This window comes from Anser anser, assembly GCF_964211835.1.
Source record: "Anser anser genome assembly, chromosome: 1".
Taxonomy (NCBI): Eukaryota; Metazoa; Chordata; class Aves; order Anseriformes; family Anatidae; genus Anser; species Anser anser.
In genome coordinates, this window is record NC_139720.1 from 59353769 (window position 1) to 59372000 (window position 18232).

Consider the following 18232-nt stretch of genomic DNA (forward strand, 5'->3'; position numbering starts at 1 on the left):
TTTAATTTCAACTGATGGGACTTTAATGAATCTGATATTAGCACCATCTTAGGCTTAACTTGAAAGCTCTACTAGCTGATTAGAAATCCATCCTGCCATCACTTATGTGCAGGAGTGCCTTTGTTAGCCAAGCAGTTTCTGAGGTATTGAGTGCTCTCAGTAATCACACAAGTGAGCAGGAGCTGACAGTGCTGAGCAGCCTGCAGGGAGACTTGGATGTTTCCCCCATGTGAACAAAACTATGAAAAGCAAAGAAATTAGATAGCGGTGTAATTATAGCATGTATTACAAATTAGACCTATATGTGAAACACTTAACAGGTTCTCAAAGGTGTTTTATGTATGCACATTTGGAGATCACATGGTATCTACGCCCTGAACCTTCAACGATATTAAAAGAGTTGGTGTTTGTGAACTGAGGGTAGTATGTAGCCTCTGATTATTCCTAGTCACAAAACTCAGTCAAGACTAAACACATTCGGATCCTGAGCATTCTGTTTATATTTTAAGAAATTGTGTACATTATCCCCACTCAAACCCTGCTTAATCCCATGGGCCCTGAATAGCAGGATGACAGATATAAATCAGGGTTTGCAGTGTGCATTTAACACCACTGCATGCCTTTTTCTTTTTAGGTCTATGCTATCTCTTACTCAATCTATGCAGTAAGACAGCCCTCAAAGGACAATTCTTTTGTGAAGCCATTTATAGTGATTTTTATTGCCAGCCATGCCTTTCAGTTTGAATTTGTACCAGATAAGTGTCGTAGGTGTGGTCGGTTCTGAAAATATCAGGGGAGGGAAGTCTGGTATCTACAGAACCCAGATGAAGAAAAATGAGTTTCCATGTGTGCTTCTTCGTGCCAGTTTATGCTATCACATTTTGTAGCACTTGAGTTATTACTCAGAGACCAACAGACCAGGGAAAGCACAGAGTCATCTAAAGTTGAGTTGTTTAACAACTTATCTTTAAACACTTCTACATCATGTTTTAGTTCTGTCTCTAGTCTCACTGCTAACGCTTAAGGATTACTTTAATTTGATTTGTGTGAACAACCCCTTGGCCTCACAGGTCTTCATTCAGAAACAAACACCATGAAAGTTGCTCTAGGTAACAGAATTACGTGCAGGAGACAACTTCTCTCTTTATTTGCATCGTACACATCAAGCATATGCTAGTGTTACAGAAAGACACTATTTGAAATGCAGAGAGGATGATCTTTGAATACTCAGGAACTCAGGCACACCTGCACCTTTTTAAAGGTTAGTCGTGGCTATTTGGGGAGCTGGCTGCAGTGAAAACAGGGTTTTCCACCAACAACAATAGTGGGTTTCATATCCTAGGCCCTGTCCATCACATGTATGCAGAAGAAATAAAAGTACAGTTTTCTAATGTGTTAGTGTAAAAAAAAAAAAAGAAAAAAAAAAATCAAAGCCTTTAGGTTTCTTGGGGTGAGTGACACTTTGTGCTATAGAGTACTGTACTGTCTTTATCCAGAATTCTGTTACAGGTAAGTCTTTTAACTGCAGTGCTGGTGTAAGGGAACATAAATCCCAGGTTCTGTGTTATTAATTGCCTATGTCAGAACAGCAAAACTTCCACTGACTGCTGGAAACAGCCTCTGTAACTGCTCTTTTTTTAATTCAGAGCAGTTCTTGTAACTCCTCCTTGAGAACGGTTCACCTACCAATGTAGTTATTATTCACAATAGTTATACTCCTGGTACTTGGAGACCGGTCTTTGTGTTCAGTAGAAGAACATTGTGCCTTTTTATTGATTTCAATTGAGTTGCACCTGGGTATAATTAGTCCATGGACTGGAATAAAAAAAAACCTGTCCAGTTCTAAAGCATTTTTTCTTTGTTGAAGGTGATTAATTAAAAGTTGGGGTGAAAAGAAAACCTATGATGCCATGAATCCAGAATGACTTTCACCGAGGCTCTTAATTTCATGGGTGACTTATTTTTTTCCAGTTGTACATAGAAAGGCTGATGCTGAAAGGTAAATGTCTCAATTTTCTCTGCCCCAGGGAGCTGTAGCAGTTGTTGTCTTCTACAAGTGTTTTTTTCTTACTAGAAAGGTCAGAAAGCGAGTACTGGTGATGAGAAATTCTCTAAAGCTGTTTATTCTCGTCTCTTCTAAACATTAACCATCTTCTTACCCTCCTTGTTCCCAGAATTTATCTTGAGGGATTTGTAAAAATGTGTGCTGGCATCACATACTGCGGTAATTGAAATAACATAGGAGCTCTAATGAAAGCTGTCTGGTCTCTACAGGTAACAAAGCCTGGGAAGTAATACTTTGGCTGAAATCCTTTAGACTTGCACAGGACTGATGCTTTAGAGGTGCATAGGGAGGAACGGCTGAGTTACTTCTAGGCATGAGTCACAACGGCTTAGGTGGATCCTTGTGGTATTAAAACAAGCGGTGTTTGATGCTCACTGTGTTGGAAAAATATAGCAAGCAATGCCTTGTCTTGGCATGGCCTGTGCTGAACAACAAAAGATAATTGTATTTTTGGTGAGCAATATACTCACCAAAACCAAAATGGGAGATTGTCTGAGTGTGAATTTGGCTTCCACATATACAGGTGGGGGTGTCTACACGGGTGAGTTCCCCACGGTTTCTGCATGCTGCATCAGGTGCCGGATAAAGGGAGAGGTGAAGTTGTGCACGGTGCTGCAGAAATGCAGCGGGGTCACGCCGTGGAGCCAGCTTGATTCCAGCAAGGCCACTTACCTCCTGCTGCTGAAATGCCTCCTCGGGGTGCAGCGTGCGAGGGCGTTATTCACGCTGTAGCTGAGCTGAGGTGGCTGTGCACGCAGAGCTGTGCCAGAACCCGGCCCAGCTCGGTAGGTGTGCGCCCACCGGGTGCGTAACGCTCACGGTAACACAACCACAGCCGCGGCGGTGCTGGCAGACATCAGCGAGGATCCCTAGGAGGCTCTTACAGCCCTCTTGCCCCACCTCTCACCGTACACAAACCAGCCGTGCGCCTGCACCCCGAGGCGGAGCTGCCTGCCGCCGGCCGCCCGCTTGGGGGTGTGAGGGGGCGGCCGCCGAGCGGGGCTCGCTCGCTTCTGCAGGGCCCCGGGGCGGAGCCCGAGGAAGTGACTTCAGGCGGCAGCACGGCTCGGCACGGCTCGGCTCGGCTCGGAGCATGGCAGCGGCGGCGGCGCGGTCCCTGCTGGCGGCGGGGCGGGCGGGCGGCGGGCGGCGGTGCCGGGCCCGGACCCTGCCTGCGGCGGCGGCGAGGGCCGCTCCCTACTGCACCGTGGCCCGGCAGCAGCGGCGGCCGCCGCCCGACATGCGGAGCTACCTGTGGTCGCGATACAGGGAGGCCAAGCGGGTCACCAAGGGTGAGCGGGGACAGGGGGGGACCCGCTGCTGGGAGAAGGGACCCTGTGGGGACGGGTGTCGCTGTCGCTGTCCGCCCCGGGAGGGTTTCCGCGCGTGGGTCACCGCGGTGTGGGGTACGGCGCCGCGCTGCCCGGAGGCGGCTGCGGATTTTGGGATTTTTGCGGATTTTTCTTCCCCCAGCGAGACGGTTTCCCGTAGCGAGGAGAGAGCAGGTCCGGGGAGCCGTCCCCGTGAGGCGCCTGCTGCCACGGGGTGTCATCCGGGGAGGTGAGCGGGCTGTAGCTGGCCCCTGGTTTCAATTTATTTTGCCTGTGCTTCCCCTAAAATACCGTGAAACGCTTGAAGCCGGGGTAGAGCAGTACCACTGCGTGTGGCTGTGGGCACTGGTTCTGGAGGTGCAGGTGCAGTGAGGAAGCCCAGCTCTCCAGCAGAAAGCAAAGGCTGTGCAGAGATGTGTGAGTTATGCGGAAACGTTTGCAGAACCGGGACCTAAAACCCACTGCTCCGTGACCAAAAGCGGCTGCTGCTTGGCAGCTGTCTGATAGGCCGTGGAAGCCACCATACGAAGACGAAATGTTTTAGCTGATTGCTTCTGCCCTTGTTCTGATGGGGAAGAGTGTTACCGAGGTGCTTGCATGTTGCCAGCAGAAAGAGGTAGGCTGTGTATCAGCAGCGTCGGGCAGCAGCGCCTGTCCTGTGCTGGCAGTGCTCATCTGGATGTTGCTTTAGCCTTGCGCGTTTTGCCCTTTAAAAAAAGGAAACAAACGAACAAAAGTGTATTGTATCATAACACAGCCCGACAAGCATGAGTCTTCATTGCGCTGGGGGCAAACAACATTTGCAGACATAAAAGAGGGGCAACGTTTCACAAGTGGAATAGGGTGTGGTGTTACAGGTGTCAGGCAGATGCTGTGGACTTTGGATGGTGGAATAAGGGAAAGGAAGAGGAGGGAGAATGCCTTTTATTTTGAATCTTTTTTTCTTTTCCCGTTTTTGGAATTTTTTCCAAACCACACCCAGTGATACTTCAGAGCCGAGGTTAGAGCATAGGGTAATATTAAGAGAAAACAAGGCAGTCAGTGTGTGTGGGTTAGGGAAAGATGAGGCAAGAGCTTCTAGAATCATGCAGAATATTTTATTACCTCCTAAATTCCCAAGTGGCTTCAAGTATCTGACATTTCGTTTTATTACGATGTTAAGATGATAAACCTGTCCTGATTTTTGACCCAGGGTTTATAGCCGCTGGGGATGTTGTCTGCCGGCCAGAACATCTAATAGCTGCAACATGTTTATACTGTCCATTTTCAGGCAGTTGCTAGTCAAGGTTTTTTATGTGAAATATCTTTGCTCGAAACATGTCAACTCAACAGGCTCCACAGCTGACATTTGAAAAAAATATTTATAATAACTGTGAAGTAGAAAAGGTTGTTGTAACATGGCTTTGGAAGTTCACTTAACTAAGATTGTGACTTCAAGCTAATTAAATGATTCATGGCCCCTTTTATAGAATAAGAGTACTTGCCTTAATAGTAGCATGTCAAATTCCCTTTGATTAATTTTGTTGTCTCGACTGAGCATAACGTTCATCTGCTGCGTTATTGTAAGTGACTGGAGATGGTAGGAGGTAATGTTTTTGTTGAGGCTTATTTTGTTAAATCCCCCCAAATGATTATTTATGAAATACAGAACTTTTCATGTCAGCTTAAGCATGGCACATTGCTGGGATCTTGTTCAGTCAAAGAGATGCTGGACTTTAAATGAACCTTGGAATTAAACCCCGTGAAATTGTCTGAAAAAATCAGGTGTGTCTGAAAGTTGAGTGGTTTCAGATTACCGATTTATTGGGCATCTGTATAAGTTCCTCAGAGTATTGTATCTGCCTGTCAGCTGTGCAGCGATCTAAGGCATTGCTTTTATAAAAGAAATGTTTTCCTTCTGTGAATTGGCCTGAGTTTTAAAATGCAGCATTATTTTTCTAACAGATCTGGAATACCCGCAGCTACCTGCCTTGTTGAGATGGTTTCCTCCCATGGTGGAGCATATAGTGTGTCTGTCCTCAGAGCAGCAGGTGTTGAAATAAGCTCAAGTACCTCCCTCTAGACATATACATAGAAAGTAACTAAACGAGGCATGTCCCCCTTTAAAATTGCCCTTCCAAGAACAGATTTATGATGAAAGTGCCTTTTTTTTCCATTACTAACAAGGGCTGGATTATAAAGATAGTATTCAGGAAGGAAAGGAAGGGGAACTTACTCATAGTTTATCCTTCAGCCTCCTGAAGTTGCTCTTCCAAATTGTCTAAACAAGAAATAAAAACAGCCTTAATAATGACGTTGGTGTAGGTCCTGCAGTTACGGCTGTATGTAAACGGTCTTAGTTTCTCAGTATCCTTTTGATACTCCAAAGATAAGTAATAAAAATATATTAATGGAGTTAACAAAAATTACATGTATTGATTCTGGAATTCCTTGTGAAGCATGGTCCCAAAATGAACCTGAATGTTCGAAGAACGTACGCTTCAAATAAAAACTGTGAGTCAATGAGACTAATTAGGGGCAGCGTTCTCAATAGCATCATATTGCTAAAGGTTAGCTGGCATATTAGTGTGAATCAGTTTGATAATTTCCATCTTCATTTATCTATATTTAGAAATTGCTAATGGATTTTTATTTAAACTACAAGGTTGGTATAACTATTTTTTTTGGCTCTCCTCTGTTCCCAGAGTTAGTTCCTTCAATTATGAGTAACATGCTGAACCCGGATGCTATTTTTTCAAACAACGAAATGAGCCTGTCAGACATTGAAATCTATGGCTTTGATTACGACTACACATTGGTCTTTTATTCTAAACATCTGCACACGCTGATCTTCAATGCTGCTCGAGATCTTCTTATTAATGAGCATCGGGTAAGTGAAAGTATTGGAACTACAGTAAATTTATGAATAAAGAGTATAATGGGTCACTCCGAGCTGAGGGAGACATAACTCATCTAGTCATGCCTCAGTCCTAGCTTGGCTCCTTTGTAACACATTTTGAACAACAGCTACAGATGAACCCCAGAAGTCCTGGTTTATTCTCAGCTACAGTTTTGAGCAGAGGAGAAGCTGGCAACAGTTAGGGAACAGGGTTTATATGTTTATTTATTTATTTAACATAGTGGTGGCAACAGGGTTCTGGTTTTGTTTTTTACCTGATTTTCAATTCTAGTAGTCACCCTAATGATACAAGAAGCTTGAAAGCTGTTTTTACTGTTTTATGCATTGATGTAAGTTCACTGATTAATTTTCATGTGGAATATTTTAGCCCGACTCTTACGAAGTCTGTGATTGTGCTGTGTGCCTGCGAGGCGCTCTGTATGATTCCAGCCGTTCAGCTGAGTTACCTAAAGGGGCAGAGCGTGCAGTGACACCATAATCAGAGGCTGGATCCAAGCGAGATCGAAATAAGTGTTTAGCGCAGCAGTCCCCTAAGAGGGAGCACTGATCTGCTGTCTGGCCGAGCAGCGTGTTTGTATTGGTGACCAGTCAACATCCAGGCAGCTTGGAGCTGGTTTGGGGATGGCCGAAGGTACTGCGTGTCAGGAAGCAAGGAGGGAGATAGAAGATTTTAAAGGTTGTGGGGAAAACAGAAGGTTTGCAGGGAAAAAGACTGAAGAAAGTGTGGACTGGAGAAAGTAAAGGTAATTTCAGTATAGGAAGTGCATGAAAATAAAAGACATTAAAACATGGACTAGTTTAATTAATAAAACTGTTTGTATATTTTATGTAACCTAAATGTGAATGTGTGGTGTTATTCTACTTTCATGTTTTAATCCAAAGGTTAGGAGCTATATATAAACATCTATAAATATATCTGGAAGAACAAACAAAGCTTCATGGGCACTACAAGCATACACAACTTGATCCCCCTAAAATTTTGGCACGTCTTGGTAGCAATTTCTGTAGAATGCATAAATGTATTTTATAAAAGCTACTTGGTTCTTGCAGGAACCTTTCCAGTAGCAGTAGGAAGAGAATAATTTAAACATGGCTCAGTCTTTACTATTTGAATGAATGCAGATAGTAAGACCTTTACAGTTCTTGTTTCAATAAGAATCTGTTGAGCTGTAGTGAATGAAGCTACAATTGCTTTCTGAGACAGCTTGCTGAAGTATATCGTCTCTTGAAGTTTGAGGGGCAACAGTTTTTCTTAATACCAACTTCTGGAGCTGGTTAGTGGTTTTCATGACGTTAATGTTAGCAAAAACCTTCTGGATAGCAGTGTCCACTATGACAGTTACAGTCAGCCTGAAAGATGACCAATTTTGGCCATGGCAGTTTAACGTAATTCATCAGAAATTACAAAATACCTTGTGGGAAGCAAGGAATTTTTGAAGTGCGTCCAAGAGAAGAAACATCAATTTAATGCTAATCTCAGAGGTAGCAGCAGGTGTTGAATGTAAACTCTTGGTCTTGGATTTGTGTCTTTCCTAACATATGGGCCTTGTGCCACCTTCTCTGGCTTGCTGTTTCAGTATATATCGCCCTACCAAGAGTGGTGTTGGGGGCCAAGCAAACAGTGCAATTTTAATCATTATTTTGTTTGGCTTGGAAGGAAGCTTTGATTTGTGTGCCAGGATAGGCTCAATCTTCTTCTCATATGTACTGGCATGCGTGCAAAATGACAGCTTGCCATGAGAATAAATTAAAATAGGAAAGTCAAGTGTGCAGGAATTTGAAAAAGTCAAAAATAATTTTTCCTGTTCATACCTGGTTTGGCCACCTTGAGCATGTGCAGTACATTGCAGACTTGAATTGAACACGTTCTGGACCCTCCCCTGATATTTTCCCATGTTCCCTGGCCAAATCTACACATCCTCCCAAACTGTCTTTAGGCTTGCAGTGCTGTTCTTTGTTCAAGTCAGGAGCCTCACCCAACGTTCTTTGGAACCAATAGTAGGGATGGCAGTTGAGTTGTTGACAGAGGGTCTGTTTTCTTTAAATACGGATGCCTGTGCTTGGTACAAGCATGATCTGCAGCAATTGCAGAGCAAGTCCTTTTCAGCATAGATGCAAACTTTGTGGAAAATGTAGGATTTCTTTATTTTACAAGTAGCTAGAGCCTCTACTGTGAGGCTGTCTAATATACCTATCCTCTGTCCCCCAGGCTTGTAAGAAAGCCATGTACCTATGGAGACTTGTAGGAAAGGTGGAGGATATGCCTAGAGATGTATCAAGTTCTAAGAACAATGCAGATGGTTAATCAAAGCAGTGGACTAGATGATCTTTCAAGCTCCCTTCCAATCCCTAATATCTGTGTTTCCAAGTCTCTGAGAAGGGCGGCTTTCCCAGAGGAATTCCTCCTTCCCAGACCGTCCGTTGCTCTTACAGTTCCTTGCCTTTGCCCTTGGTGGTGCTATCTTCAGGAAGCCTCTGGTTCTTAGGTACCCTTAGGCTGCACTTGCAGGAGGCCAGCAGCGCCTGCGTTGCCAGGCCCGGTTCCCCAGCTGGCAGGCATTCTCCGCTGCCAGGCTTTTAGGAGACTTTTGCTGTCAGCCTTTTCCCCAGTTGGGCCAGGTCACCTCTGTGGCTGCTCCCATCCCCAACAGTTTCCCATTCCCATGATGACTTCTCATCCACCAAATGACTTCTCATCCCCAAGTCTCCCTTGGGGACCGGCCACCCGCAGCCGTTCCCCATTAAGAGCAGACATCCCCAAAACAATTTGTGGCGCAGGCAGCGGGCAGCAGGAGAGGGCTGCATTCAACCCCCCACCACTGACCGATGCAGGAATAAGTGCGGGCAGAGGCTTTGCAGGGTGGAAAAGTCAATTTAATACTGGGGTAATTGTGGCTGCCACCCCCAACCCGTCCCCAGGTGAGGCCCTGCTCAGTCTCGGGGCCTGGCCTGCCGGCCCGCGTGGTCGCCGGACCCCGGTTCCTCCAGCTGGACCCTTCGCAGCCAGAGTATGTCCCCGAGGTTGTCATCCTCCGGGGACCGTGGCAGTCCGCGCCCCGAGTGCCCCGAGTGCCATGAAAAGCTTCGGGCAAGTTGTCGTGCCATGGGGGGGCTGCGCTCCCTGCGCCTGGGTGAGACGCTGCGGGACCGATAGCTGGAGGGGCTCCTCTGCCGCTGCTGCCGCCGCCCCGGCCCCACATTGCGCTCCAACCTTCTGCGGGGCCGGCGGGACGAGGCGTCGCGCTGGGCGGGCGGCACCAAGCGCACGATGGCTATGATGAGCCCGCGGCACATTGGGCAGCTGACCCTTTCGGCGGCCCAGACACGGATGCACTCCAGGCAGAAGGAGTGCCTGCAGGGGTTGATGCAAGCTGGGTTGGACATCCGGCCCAGGCAGATGGGGCACGTCTCGTCCCCGGGGGCCTCCTCCGGCTGCTCCTGCTGTGGCCGGTTCATGGTGCCTGCAGCCGCCCCGGCGTGGAGATGGTCGTCCCCCGTGGGAGGCTGCCCTGGTGCCAGGCGCTTATCAGCAGCCTGCGGGCCTCAGCACCTCCCTTGCTGGTCGCCGGCAGGACCTCGATGCCTTCTCTCGTGTCGCTGGCTGGAGCTCGACGCGTCGCGTGCCACCAGCAGGACTACTACAGATAGAACCAGGAAGAAAATATTCCATCAGCCAATATACATTAGCTTGCTAGGTTCAACCAAGTTGTCTATAGCACTGTAGCAGTAAATATTCTTCGTATGGATTCCAAACATTGCTATTAGGGTGGCAAATATGCTGATGATAGGTTATGCTTCACGAGAGTACACTTAGGACAGGTGAGGTACATATATGTATAAGTATTTGATAACATTACCGAAGGACTTTGATGGATCGTGTGCAACAAAAAGGGCTTCGCGTGTGCTTCCTGCAACACCTCCGCCTCTCGCCTTCCAGCAATGGGACCTCGAGCACTCGAGTACCAAGAGCCGGACTGGCCGCAGGCGCGACGCTCAGGGCACTTATAGCCCAGCCACCTTTTGTGATGCCATAGGGTGACAGTGACTCTGTGGTGGCATCACAAGGGTCTCGGGGTGCCCCTGATGGCAGCACTGACAGAGGTCACCTGTTGTGAGAAACTGCTGACGTGAGATGGCTGCTCCACGCTGACAGGAGCAATGGCTGCCAGGCTGGGGTCCAGGCCAGGAGGTCGGCCTGCGGCCTGGGAACTGCCCCTGGGAGCCAGGGATGTCCTGGAATTATCCCCCACATAGCCAGCGCTGTTAATAAAGAATACCTGCTTTCTAATTCTCCAAAACGAGTCTTGGAAAGTTGCTTTGCTTTTTGCGTTCCCCCATTGATAAGGACACAACAAGAAACTGAGGAACAACTTGTCACCTGGGGAGGTGGAAATTGGCCAGAGACAGTGGGAACGTGCAGGAGAAATCTGGGGTTGTTTAGAGAAGATCAGGACTCGTGCTGTGGAGGGGCTGCGCTCCCTGCGCCTGGGCCAGGCTGCGGGACCAGTGGCTGGAGGGGCTCCTCTGCCGCTGCACAACAGCCCCAAGCTGCGCTACAGGCTGGGAGCTGAGTGGCTGGAAAGCTGCCTGGCAGAGAAGGACCTGGGAGTACTGGCTGATAGTCGGCTGAACATGAGCCAGCAGCGTGCTCAGGTGGCCGAGAAGGCCAACAGCATCCTGGCCTGGATAAGAAGCAGTGTGGCCAGCAGGGCTAGGGAAGTGACTGTACCCCTGTACTCAGCTCTGGTGAGGCCGCACCTTGAGTGCTGTGTTCAGTTTTGGGCCCCTCGCTACAGGAAGGACATCGAGGCCCTGGAGCATGTCCAAAGCTGGTGAGGGGTCTGGAGAACAAGTCTTACGAGGAGCGGCTGAGGGAACTGGGGTTGTTTAGGCGGGAGAAGAGGCGGCTCAGGGGTGACCTTATTGCTCTCTGTAGGTACATTAAAGGAGGCTGTAGCGATGTGGGGATTTGTCTGTTCTCCTACTTGTCCAGTGACAGGACAAGGGGTAATGGGCTAAAGTTGCGCCAGGGGAGGTTTAGGTTGGATATTAGGAAAAACTTCTTTACTGAAAGGGTTGTTAGGCATTGGAATGGGCTGCCCAGGGAGGTGGTTGAGTCACCATCCCTGGAGGTCTTTAAAAGATGTTTAGATGTAGAGCTCAGTGATATGGTTTAGTGGAGGACTTGTTAGTGTTAGGTCAGAGGTTGGACTAGGTGATCGTGCAGATCTCTTCCAAGCTAAATGACTGTGCGATTCTTTGTTTTTACTTCATAGCTATAAGCATAAAGCAGGATCCTTAATCGTTTATCTTTTATCCTTATCTTTTAAATGAAACAAAAAGCCCAGTACCCTTCCTGCTCCTCCCAACAACAAAACCTTCCGAAATACCCAAACCACACAAGCAAAGAAAAAGAAAACCGTATAAACTCTTTTGCATCAAAAATAAGTGCACGTATAAGTGCCCCTCCTGGCAACTGATGATAATTGTTTTTCTGTTTGTCTTTGTGCTATAGAGAAGGAAGAGAGAAGGAAACTGTGTTGTTCTCCAAAACAGATGAATACTGCTTATTTTTATCAGTACATGATTTTCTGGGATGGCAAGGATGTTATCTACAGTTCAGCAACCCCCAGGAAGTAATATACTTGGGTCACTGTAATGCTCCTCTGAAGTGACTCACCAGAGTGACTCACCTGGATGGGGCTTAATGCCATGCTCGCTTTCAGGATCTGATCTTTGCGATGTATCTTGGGAAGTACTATCTCCGCAAATGAAAGTCTGATCTTACATGTAGATGTGTTGTTCAGGTATATTTGTTTTAGGATGTAACATGATGAATACATGAAGAAAATGATTTTAAGTCTCAGTTGGATTTTACTTTCATAATAAACTGCTGGCTGGATGCAAAGTGTCTACATGTTAGGCATTTCCCCTTGATCGGCAGCCATGTGTCTGTACCACAGACAGTACCACACATGCTATGTGAAATTCTTGGAGTTTGCAATCACCAACTTTGCCTTTTTGAAGGCAAAGTTGGTGATTCAACTTAGTTTCAACTTTCAACTTACCAGCCATTCTGATTGCATTCCTAAAGGCCAGCCAGGGTGAGATGTGCCAGTCTCCCTTCTTGTCTTTGGAAACTGTGGCAAACATGGCCTGTTCCTCTCATACTAGTCCCCAGCTTTGAACTGCAGGCTGTGGGAGTCTTGCTCTTCTCAACCCTTGTTAGGAGAGCCTGGCTTCTCCAGGCAATGTCAGCTTTTGTGAATGCTCTTCTTCCTTACTCCCCATCTTTGTGCTTGCAATAGTCTGTGGGCCTGCATTTCAAATTAAGGGTCTAAGATAGGAGTATCATCCACACTGAGGGAGTCAAAACAGACAACTGTGCTTCTTTTCATTCTGGAGAATGCCAGAAAGGTGTCTTCCCACACGTACACACCCTCCCCCCTTCTATTAATATTGATGATAATTGGTTGATCTTTCTTCTGGTAGAAGTGAGCAGTAAACTCCAGGTATCTCTGTAAATCAGGCCATGTACTTGGGTTTCTAGCTAAAAGGTTGAGTTGGAAAGCTTTGTATAAGTCGGTTTCATGGGAAGACTTCACAGTACAAGGGAATTCAGCTTTTAAATTCTTAATTTAGTTTGTTTTCAGCAGTGCATATATTAAAATAACTTGATGAACAGAAGGCTAATGTTCAAAGGTGATCAAAACAGAGTACCTTAATGTTCAGCTTTAGGTACTGTGCTTGACTTGGGTTGGAAACACTGTCCCTGGATCTTTGAGAAATGTTTGACTTGCTTTGCACTGTATGTATGTTCCTGCAAATCTGACCAACCTATCAACAAGTATTTTCTAATGACGGGGAAGAATGAGAAGCACGGAAAACATAGGCTGTTCAAATTCCACAGAAACAATTTTTAGATTTTGTTTTTAAATTAAGAGTTTTAAACCAACCTGTTATCCTCTTTTCTTAGTATCCTGCAGAAATAAGAAAATATGATTATGATCCGAATTTTGCAATAAGAGGACTTCATTACGATGTACATCGGGTATGTATATGTATCTTTTTTTTGAGTTATGTTGCACTGAAAACCTAGCCAAAGAAAATAAATGAGCCTTTTAATTTTCCCAGTCTCTCACTCTGATATGTTAGGATTTTGTTTCATGTTCTTCTTTCATTGTGAGCTTGGGTATTTTTTTTAATAGCTGTCATGTATGAAGTATTTTGAGTGTTTCGTTATGTGGGGAGTGGGGAGAAAAGACAATCGAGAGTGCAACAAAATAAACCTCAAGCAGTCTGCTTTTAGAAGAAGATACTTCTTCATGACTAAGTTCAGGTCATTGGGTGTTTCCTTGGTGATTTTGCAAGTCCTAGGTAAAAGCGATTGATAAAGTATTTTGGAAGCTGTAAGGGCAGTTGAAGTGAAGGTGCTCAGTCATTCTGGAACCAGAAAGGTTATACATAAAATTGCTTTCTTTTTTTTATAGTTTCGTGTCAAATAATTTATCTTATTTTTTTTTAATTTTTATTTTTCCCCTGTAAGGCGTTATTAATGAAGATTGATGCTTTTCATTATATTCAGCTAGGAACAGTTTACAGGTAGGTAAACTTATTCCCTATAATAATAATAAAGTATACTCTTGTTTATAAATCTTCTACTTGCATTTATTTGTGTACATCTTGGTTCATATCAGGAACAGTTCTCTGAAAAGCACGGGCATGACTGAATATTGCAGTCTTGCTGGAAGGGGCGTTTCTTTGCTCCTCTGTGTGTATGTACAGACGTGCACACACATTTACTGACTGGTACAGTACAGCTGATTTCCCCAGTCCAGAGCTGGGTAAGTTGGCAAGCTGTTTGGTCACATAGTGCTGACTCACTTTGTTTCCGGCTGTTAAATTGTGCTGAAAGACATCTAAAAATACACTGATGACTTCTCCACTGGTGCTTTCTATGCAAATAGTTGTCACAGAGTGCCCGTTAGCATGACTTGAATGTGGTTGCAGATACACTTGAGAGGTTTTGCTGTATTTGCAGAGAGCTTTTAAGTTTGGAAACGTCATTCTGCAAGCGCGATGTGGTCATAGCTTTGTGTCCACACAGGGTGACACTTTTTGAATTTACTAAATTAATGTAAAATTGGTAGACTCTGTGCTGTACTTTGTTACATGGTATAGGCTTACTGCAGGTGATCTTAAATATGAGAGTCTTTGGTATGGCTTAGTTTGTGGTAATGAAGCACTATGTGATTGATATGAACACCACACTCAATGCCATACTTTAAAATAAACAAGCCCAAGCACTTTTCTTAATTTCACTTGACAAAAAGTTTTCCTTAGGCGACAAAAGACAATGCAGCCTTGAGGTAATTTACTCTGGGGGTTGGTATGTAAGCGTATGCTAGCACGAAATAACGATAGTGTGCTCATTACATCATTGTTTGCAAACTGGGCAGATAGGTACATGATTCAGTCAGAAGGAAGAAATGATGTCATGGTCCAGCATTAGGATGATATTAACAGTGTAGTGGATGTCTGGATCTTCCAAAACATTGTGAGTTCTGTTTGTATCATCATTGGACTTGTAGTGAAACTGTATACCATTTACTTGTGTCTTATACATGCTGATGTAGAATAATTACTGTGTATTTTCAACTGTCAAAAATGGTTGCTGTGTTTTTTTTTGTTGTTTTCTTTTTTTTTCCCCTAAGCAATCATTTATACAGGGTTAGGAAAGAACCGAAGGAACCATATGACTCAATCGAAAAGTCAGTGGTTGTAGATTCATTTAAAGAGGCGGTCACTTCAGAAGATTTTGAAATGGCCATTAAAATAAAATATAAATGCCACTTCCCAGCGAGGGAAAAGCATAACTCTCTATGGTGATATTAAAAAAATAAATAAATAAAAAATTACATTTTTTGAAAATAAGTGTTGGTGAGTCTAAAGCTTCAGCTGCTGTGCTAGCAATTCACTGAGGTGGCAGATTTTCAAGACAGGATGTACTTGAGCATAAGGAAGAAATTAATACATTGTGTGTATAGTATTTATATAAAATATGTTCTATATATAAATTTTTAAGGGGCAGGTAGGGTCAGTACTGAACTTTGGAAAAATGCTAAATTGCCAGATTAAAGGCTAGGTGATGTAATCAAATATATATTTATCTGTAGAGGTATGTAGTAGAAATACTAAGATTGGTATGAATGAGGTACGAATGGAAACAAATGAATCCAAGGACACCAGAAGGAATGTTGATGGAAGGGGCAAAAGGCTGGCATGCGTTGGTGGTACCTGTTTCAGTCGGTCATTAAGATACCCGTATGTTTACCTGCTGTTCTCCCATATGGGGTTGAGGGGAACAAGAAAGAGACCGAAGGCCTTGAGAGAAGACTTCAGGAGGAGAGAAGGTATGACTGAAGCTGTAGAATGACCCAGATGAGAAGACAAGTGGGTGGTGAGTCCATCAGCAGTGTTGCTTTATGATTCAGAGTGGGACAGGATGAAGAGGGAGAAGACAGCTGCTGCTGTCAACTCCTAGTACAGAAGGCACACCCAGAGCCAGCACATGGGCACCAATGAAGAAGACACCAAAGAGATGTTGAGCTGAAGAGCTAGTGTCACTTGTCTTCCACACCCAAAGCGATCCTGGACAGACTGCTTGCCCATATACGTTCTCTTAGTTTTGCGTAAAAGAAGACTACTTTTCTCTTCCGTACCACCATTGAACTTTGCTGTCAGTTGCTGTGTATCTGTACTTCATAGTTTTAACTTTCTTTGTGCTTTACACATTTGTAGGCCAATCATACAGCTGAAAGTAGCAGGACTTGCCCAAATGTACAGCCTCATTTGCACTGAGAGATTTTAAGCAATTCTGGCACCGTTCTGACGAGGCACGTTTCCAAGAACAGCAGTGGAAGCACTACTTTAGATGAACTGTGGTGTTTTTAGTGCCATGCTGTGAGTGGAATAGGATGAACATAGTACTTGTACAGCTGGACTGTGAACTGTGTCATGACTGCGGGTCTTATGACAGAACTGATCTGCAGCTTTGCCTACACAGTCTTCTCTCTCTGGATTTCACAGATGTTTATCGTCCTCTCTCTGGATTTGTGTTTAAATAGGTCTAGATCTGTAGCAGTCAGCATTCAAGTACCCTTTGGCATAGCTGTCCACAGACTAGAACATGAGTCAGTCCTTGGTTGTGATGGTATTACTTGGTAGACATTTCACATTTTTCTTGCATTTCTTTCTCTTTACTGCTGTGGAGTGGATGACACGAATAACTTTTTTCATTTTGTAACAGAGTTATCTGCTCTGTCCTGTCCTGTGCAGTACTAACTTGAAGGCTGCAGTGCTACCAGCAGTAGCACAGAGCCATGCACAAGTCAATGTAGCATTGAGAAGCGCACTAAAGGAGATAGTTAACATGGGCCTCTGCTGCCACAGCAGCTTGGTGGAAGCTCATATATCATGCCATTCCACTGCAAGGCTGATACAAACTGATAGCTGAAAGCACCGGACTTATTCATTTATTTATTTTTAATGTCTTACAACACTTTGGGTATGATCAAGAAACGGAGGCTCTGAAATCAACTGTCTTGCATGCAGGGCTGCAAAAGCATTTGAGGAGAAAAGGAGCATATGACCTAGCTTTTGTTTGCGTTCTTCAGTCTTAAGCAAAACCTCTCTGCCCTTCCCCTCCACTTCTGTGTCCTCTGGTGAGGATTATTGCATGTCTGCAGCGTTCAGGTGCTTCAATACAGGATGCTTCATACTGTCAATATTTAAAAACAACGAAAACAAAACAAAATAAAAACACTAAAGCCCTTCCTAACTTAGTAGTTGATAGAGACTGTGGTGACAGATGATGTCTCTTCTCCCCCATTTGTTGTTGTGCTGCTGTATTTTCATTATTTGTCAACAGTCCTTCAAGTAGTGTTAAATTTTGGGAAGCTAAACTGTTGATAGAGCTTAAACTCTTATTGAGATAGAGGTTGTGTATGTGTTTGTTTCCCTTCAGTCTTCAAGGGCATGCTGCAGAATAATCTGGTTTAAACTCTATCACATCATCAGTGCTTTACGAAACAAAGGCAGACTGAGGAATTACTTTGTGTTCAGAAACTGGAAGCTCTAGCTGCTTCCAAACCCTTGAGGCAGACTTTCAATGGAGACTAATTAGCTTTTTCTCCTCTTAAGAAAGTGAAAGGGACTTAAATTTGGAACGTGTTCCGCCTGCGTCAGCGTGTTAAAACGTTACTTGTTCTGTAAGGAGAGACGGTGTTTTAACCTAGACCAGTGTGTTCTTATGTCATTATTAGTATTTCAGTAAGCTCCAGATTTAAGTGTTAATCTGTTAGAGTTTCATTCAGTAATTACTTGAAAATTTCAGCGTGACTTTTGAACTGAATCTTACGTTGCTTTCCAGAGGCCTCAGCGTTGTCCCAGATGAAGAAGTCATTGCAATGTATGATGGTTCCCATGTCCCCTTGGAACAAATGAGTGACTTTTATGGAAAGGTAAAAATACCAACTGCTATTTAAAAACTAAATAATCTTCTGAAGGGGTGAGGGAGGTGGGGTTACGTTTTGTTCTTGTTTCTACTAACAGTTGTTTTCCTCAGTGCCTGACTGACTTATGGTGCTGGACAGGAAGGTTGCCCTCTGAAGTGACAAACACCCTTTCTTTCTCCCACTTGCTGTAGTTTCTTCTTTCACTGTTCCCTTTCCGAGCCATACAGGCAGAAGTGGCTACATAACTCTTCCTGGTGGTCTAATGGCTTCCCTGATGTAGCAGCATGTAAATGTATGGAGGCTTCTCTTGCATATGAGCTGGTACAGTGACAGTAAGAGAGCTGGACAAAACATGAACAATTTTCAGTTTAGGATTTGACTTTATGGAGAAGTTGATCTTACTGGAAAGTTCCTTCCACTT

General features: G+C 44.7%; 1 protein-coding gene across 3 annotated transcripts in view; it reads left to right on the forward strand.

The window, feature by feature from the left end:
* Positions 1–18232, forward strand: part of NT5DC3 (5'-nucleotidase domain containing 3) — a 43005-nt gene that overhangs the window by 10380 nt on the left and 14393 nt on the right. The window contains exons 1-5 of one of the 3 annotated variants that reach the window (XM_083812284.1): positions 3023–3357; positions 6081–6265; positions 13272–13346; positions 13842–13897; positions 17727–17817. In XM_083812284.1, the coding sequence (XP_083668410.1) occupies positions 3159–3357; positions 6081–6265; positions 13272–13346; positions 13842–13897; positions 17727–17817 (606 nt within the window). In that variant the 5' untranslated portion in view covers positions 3023–3158. The other 2 variants (XM_083812285.1, XM_083812286.1) reach the window with 2 other exon arrangements.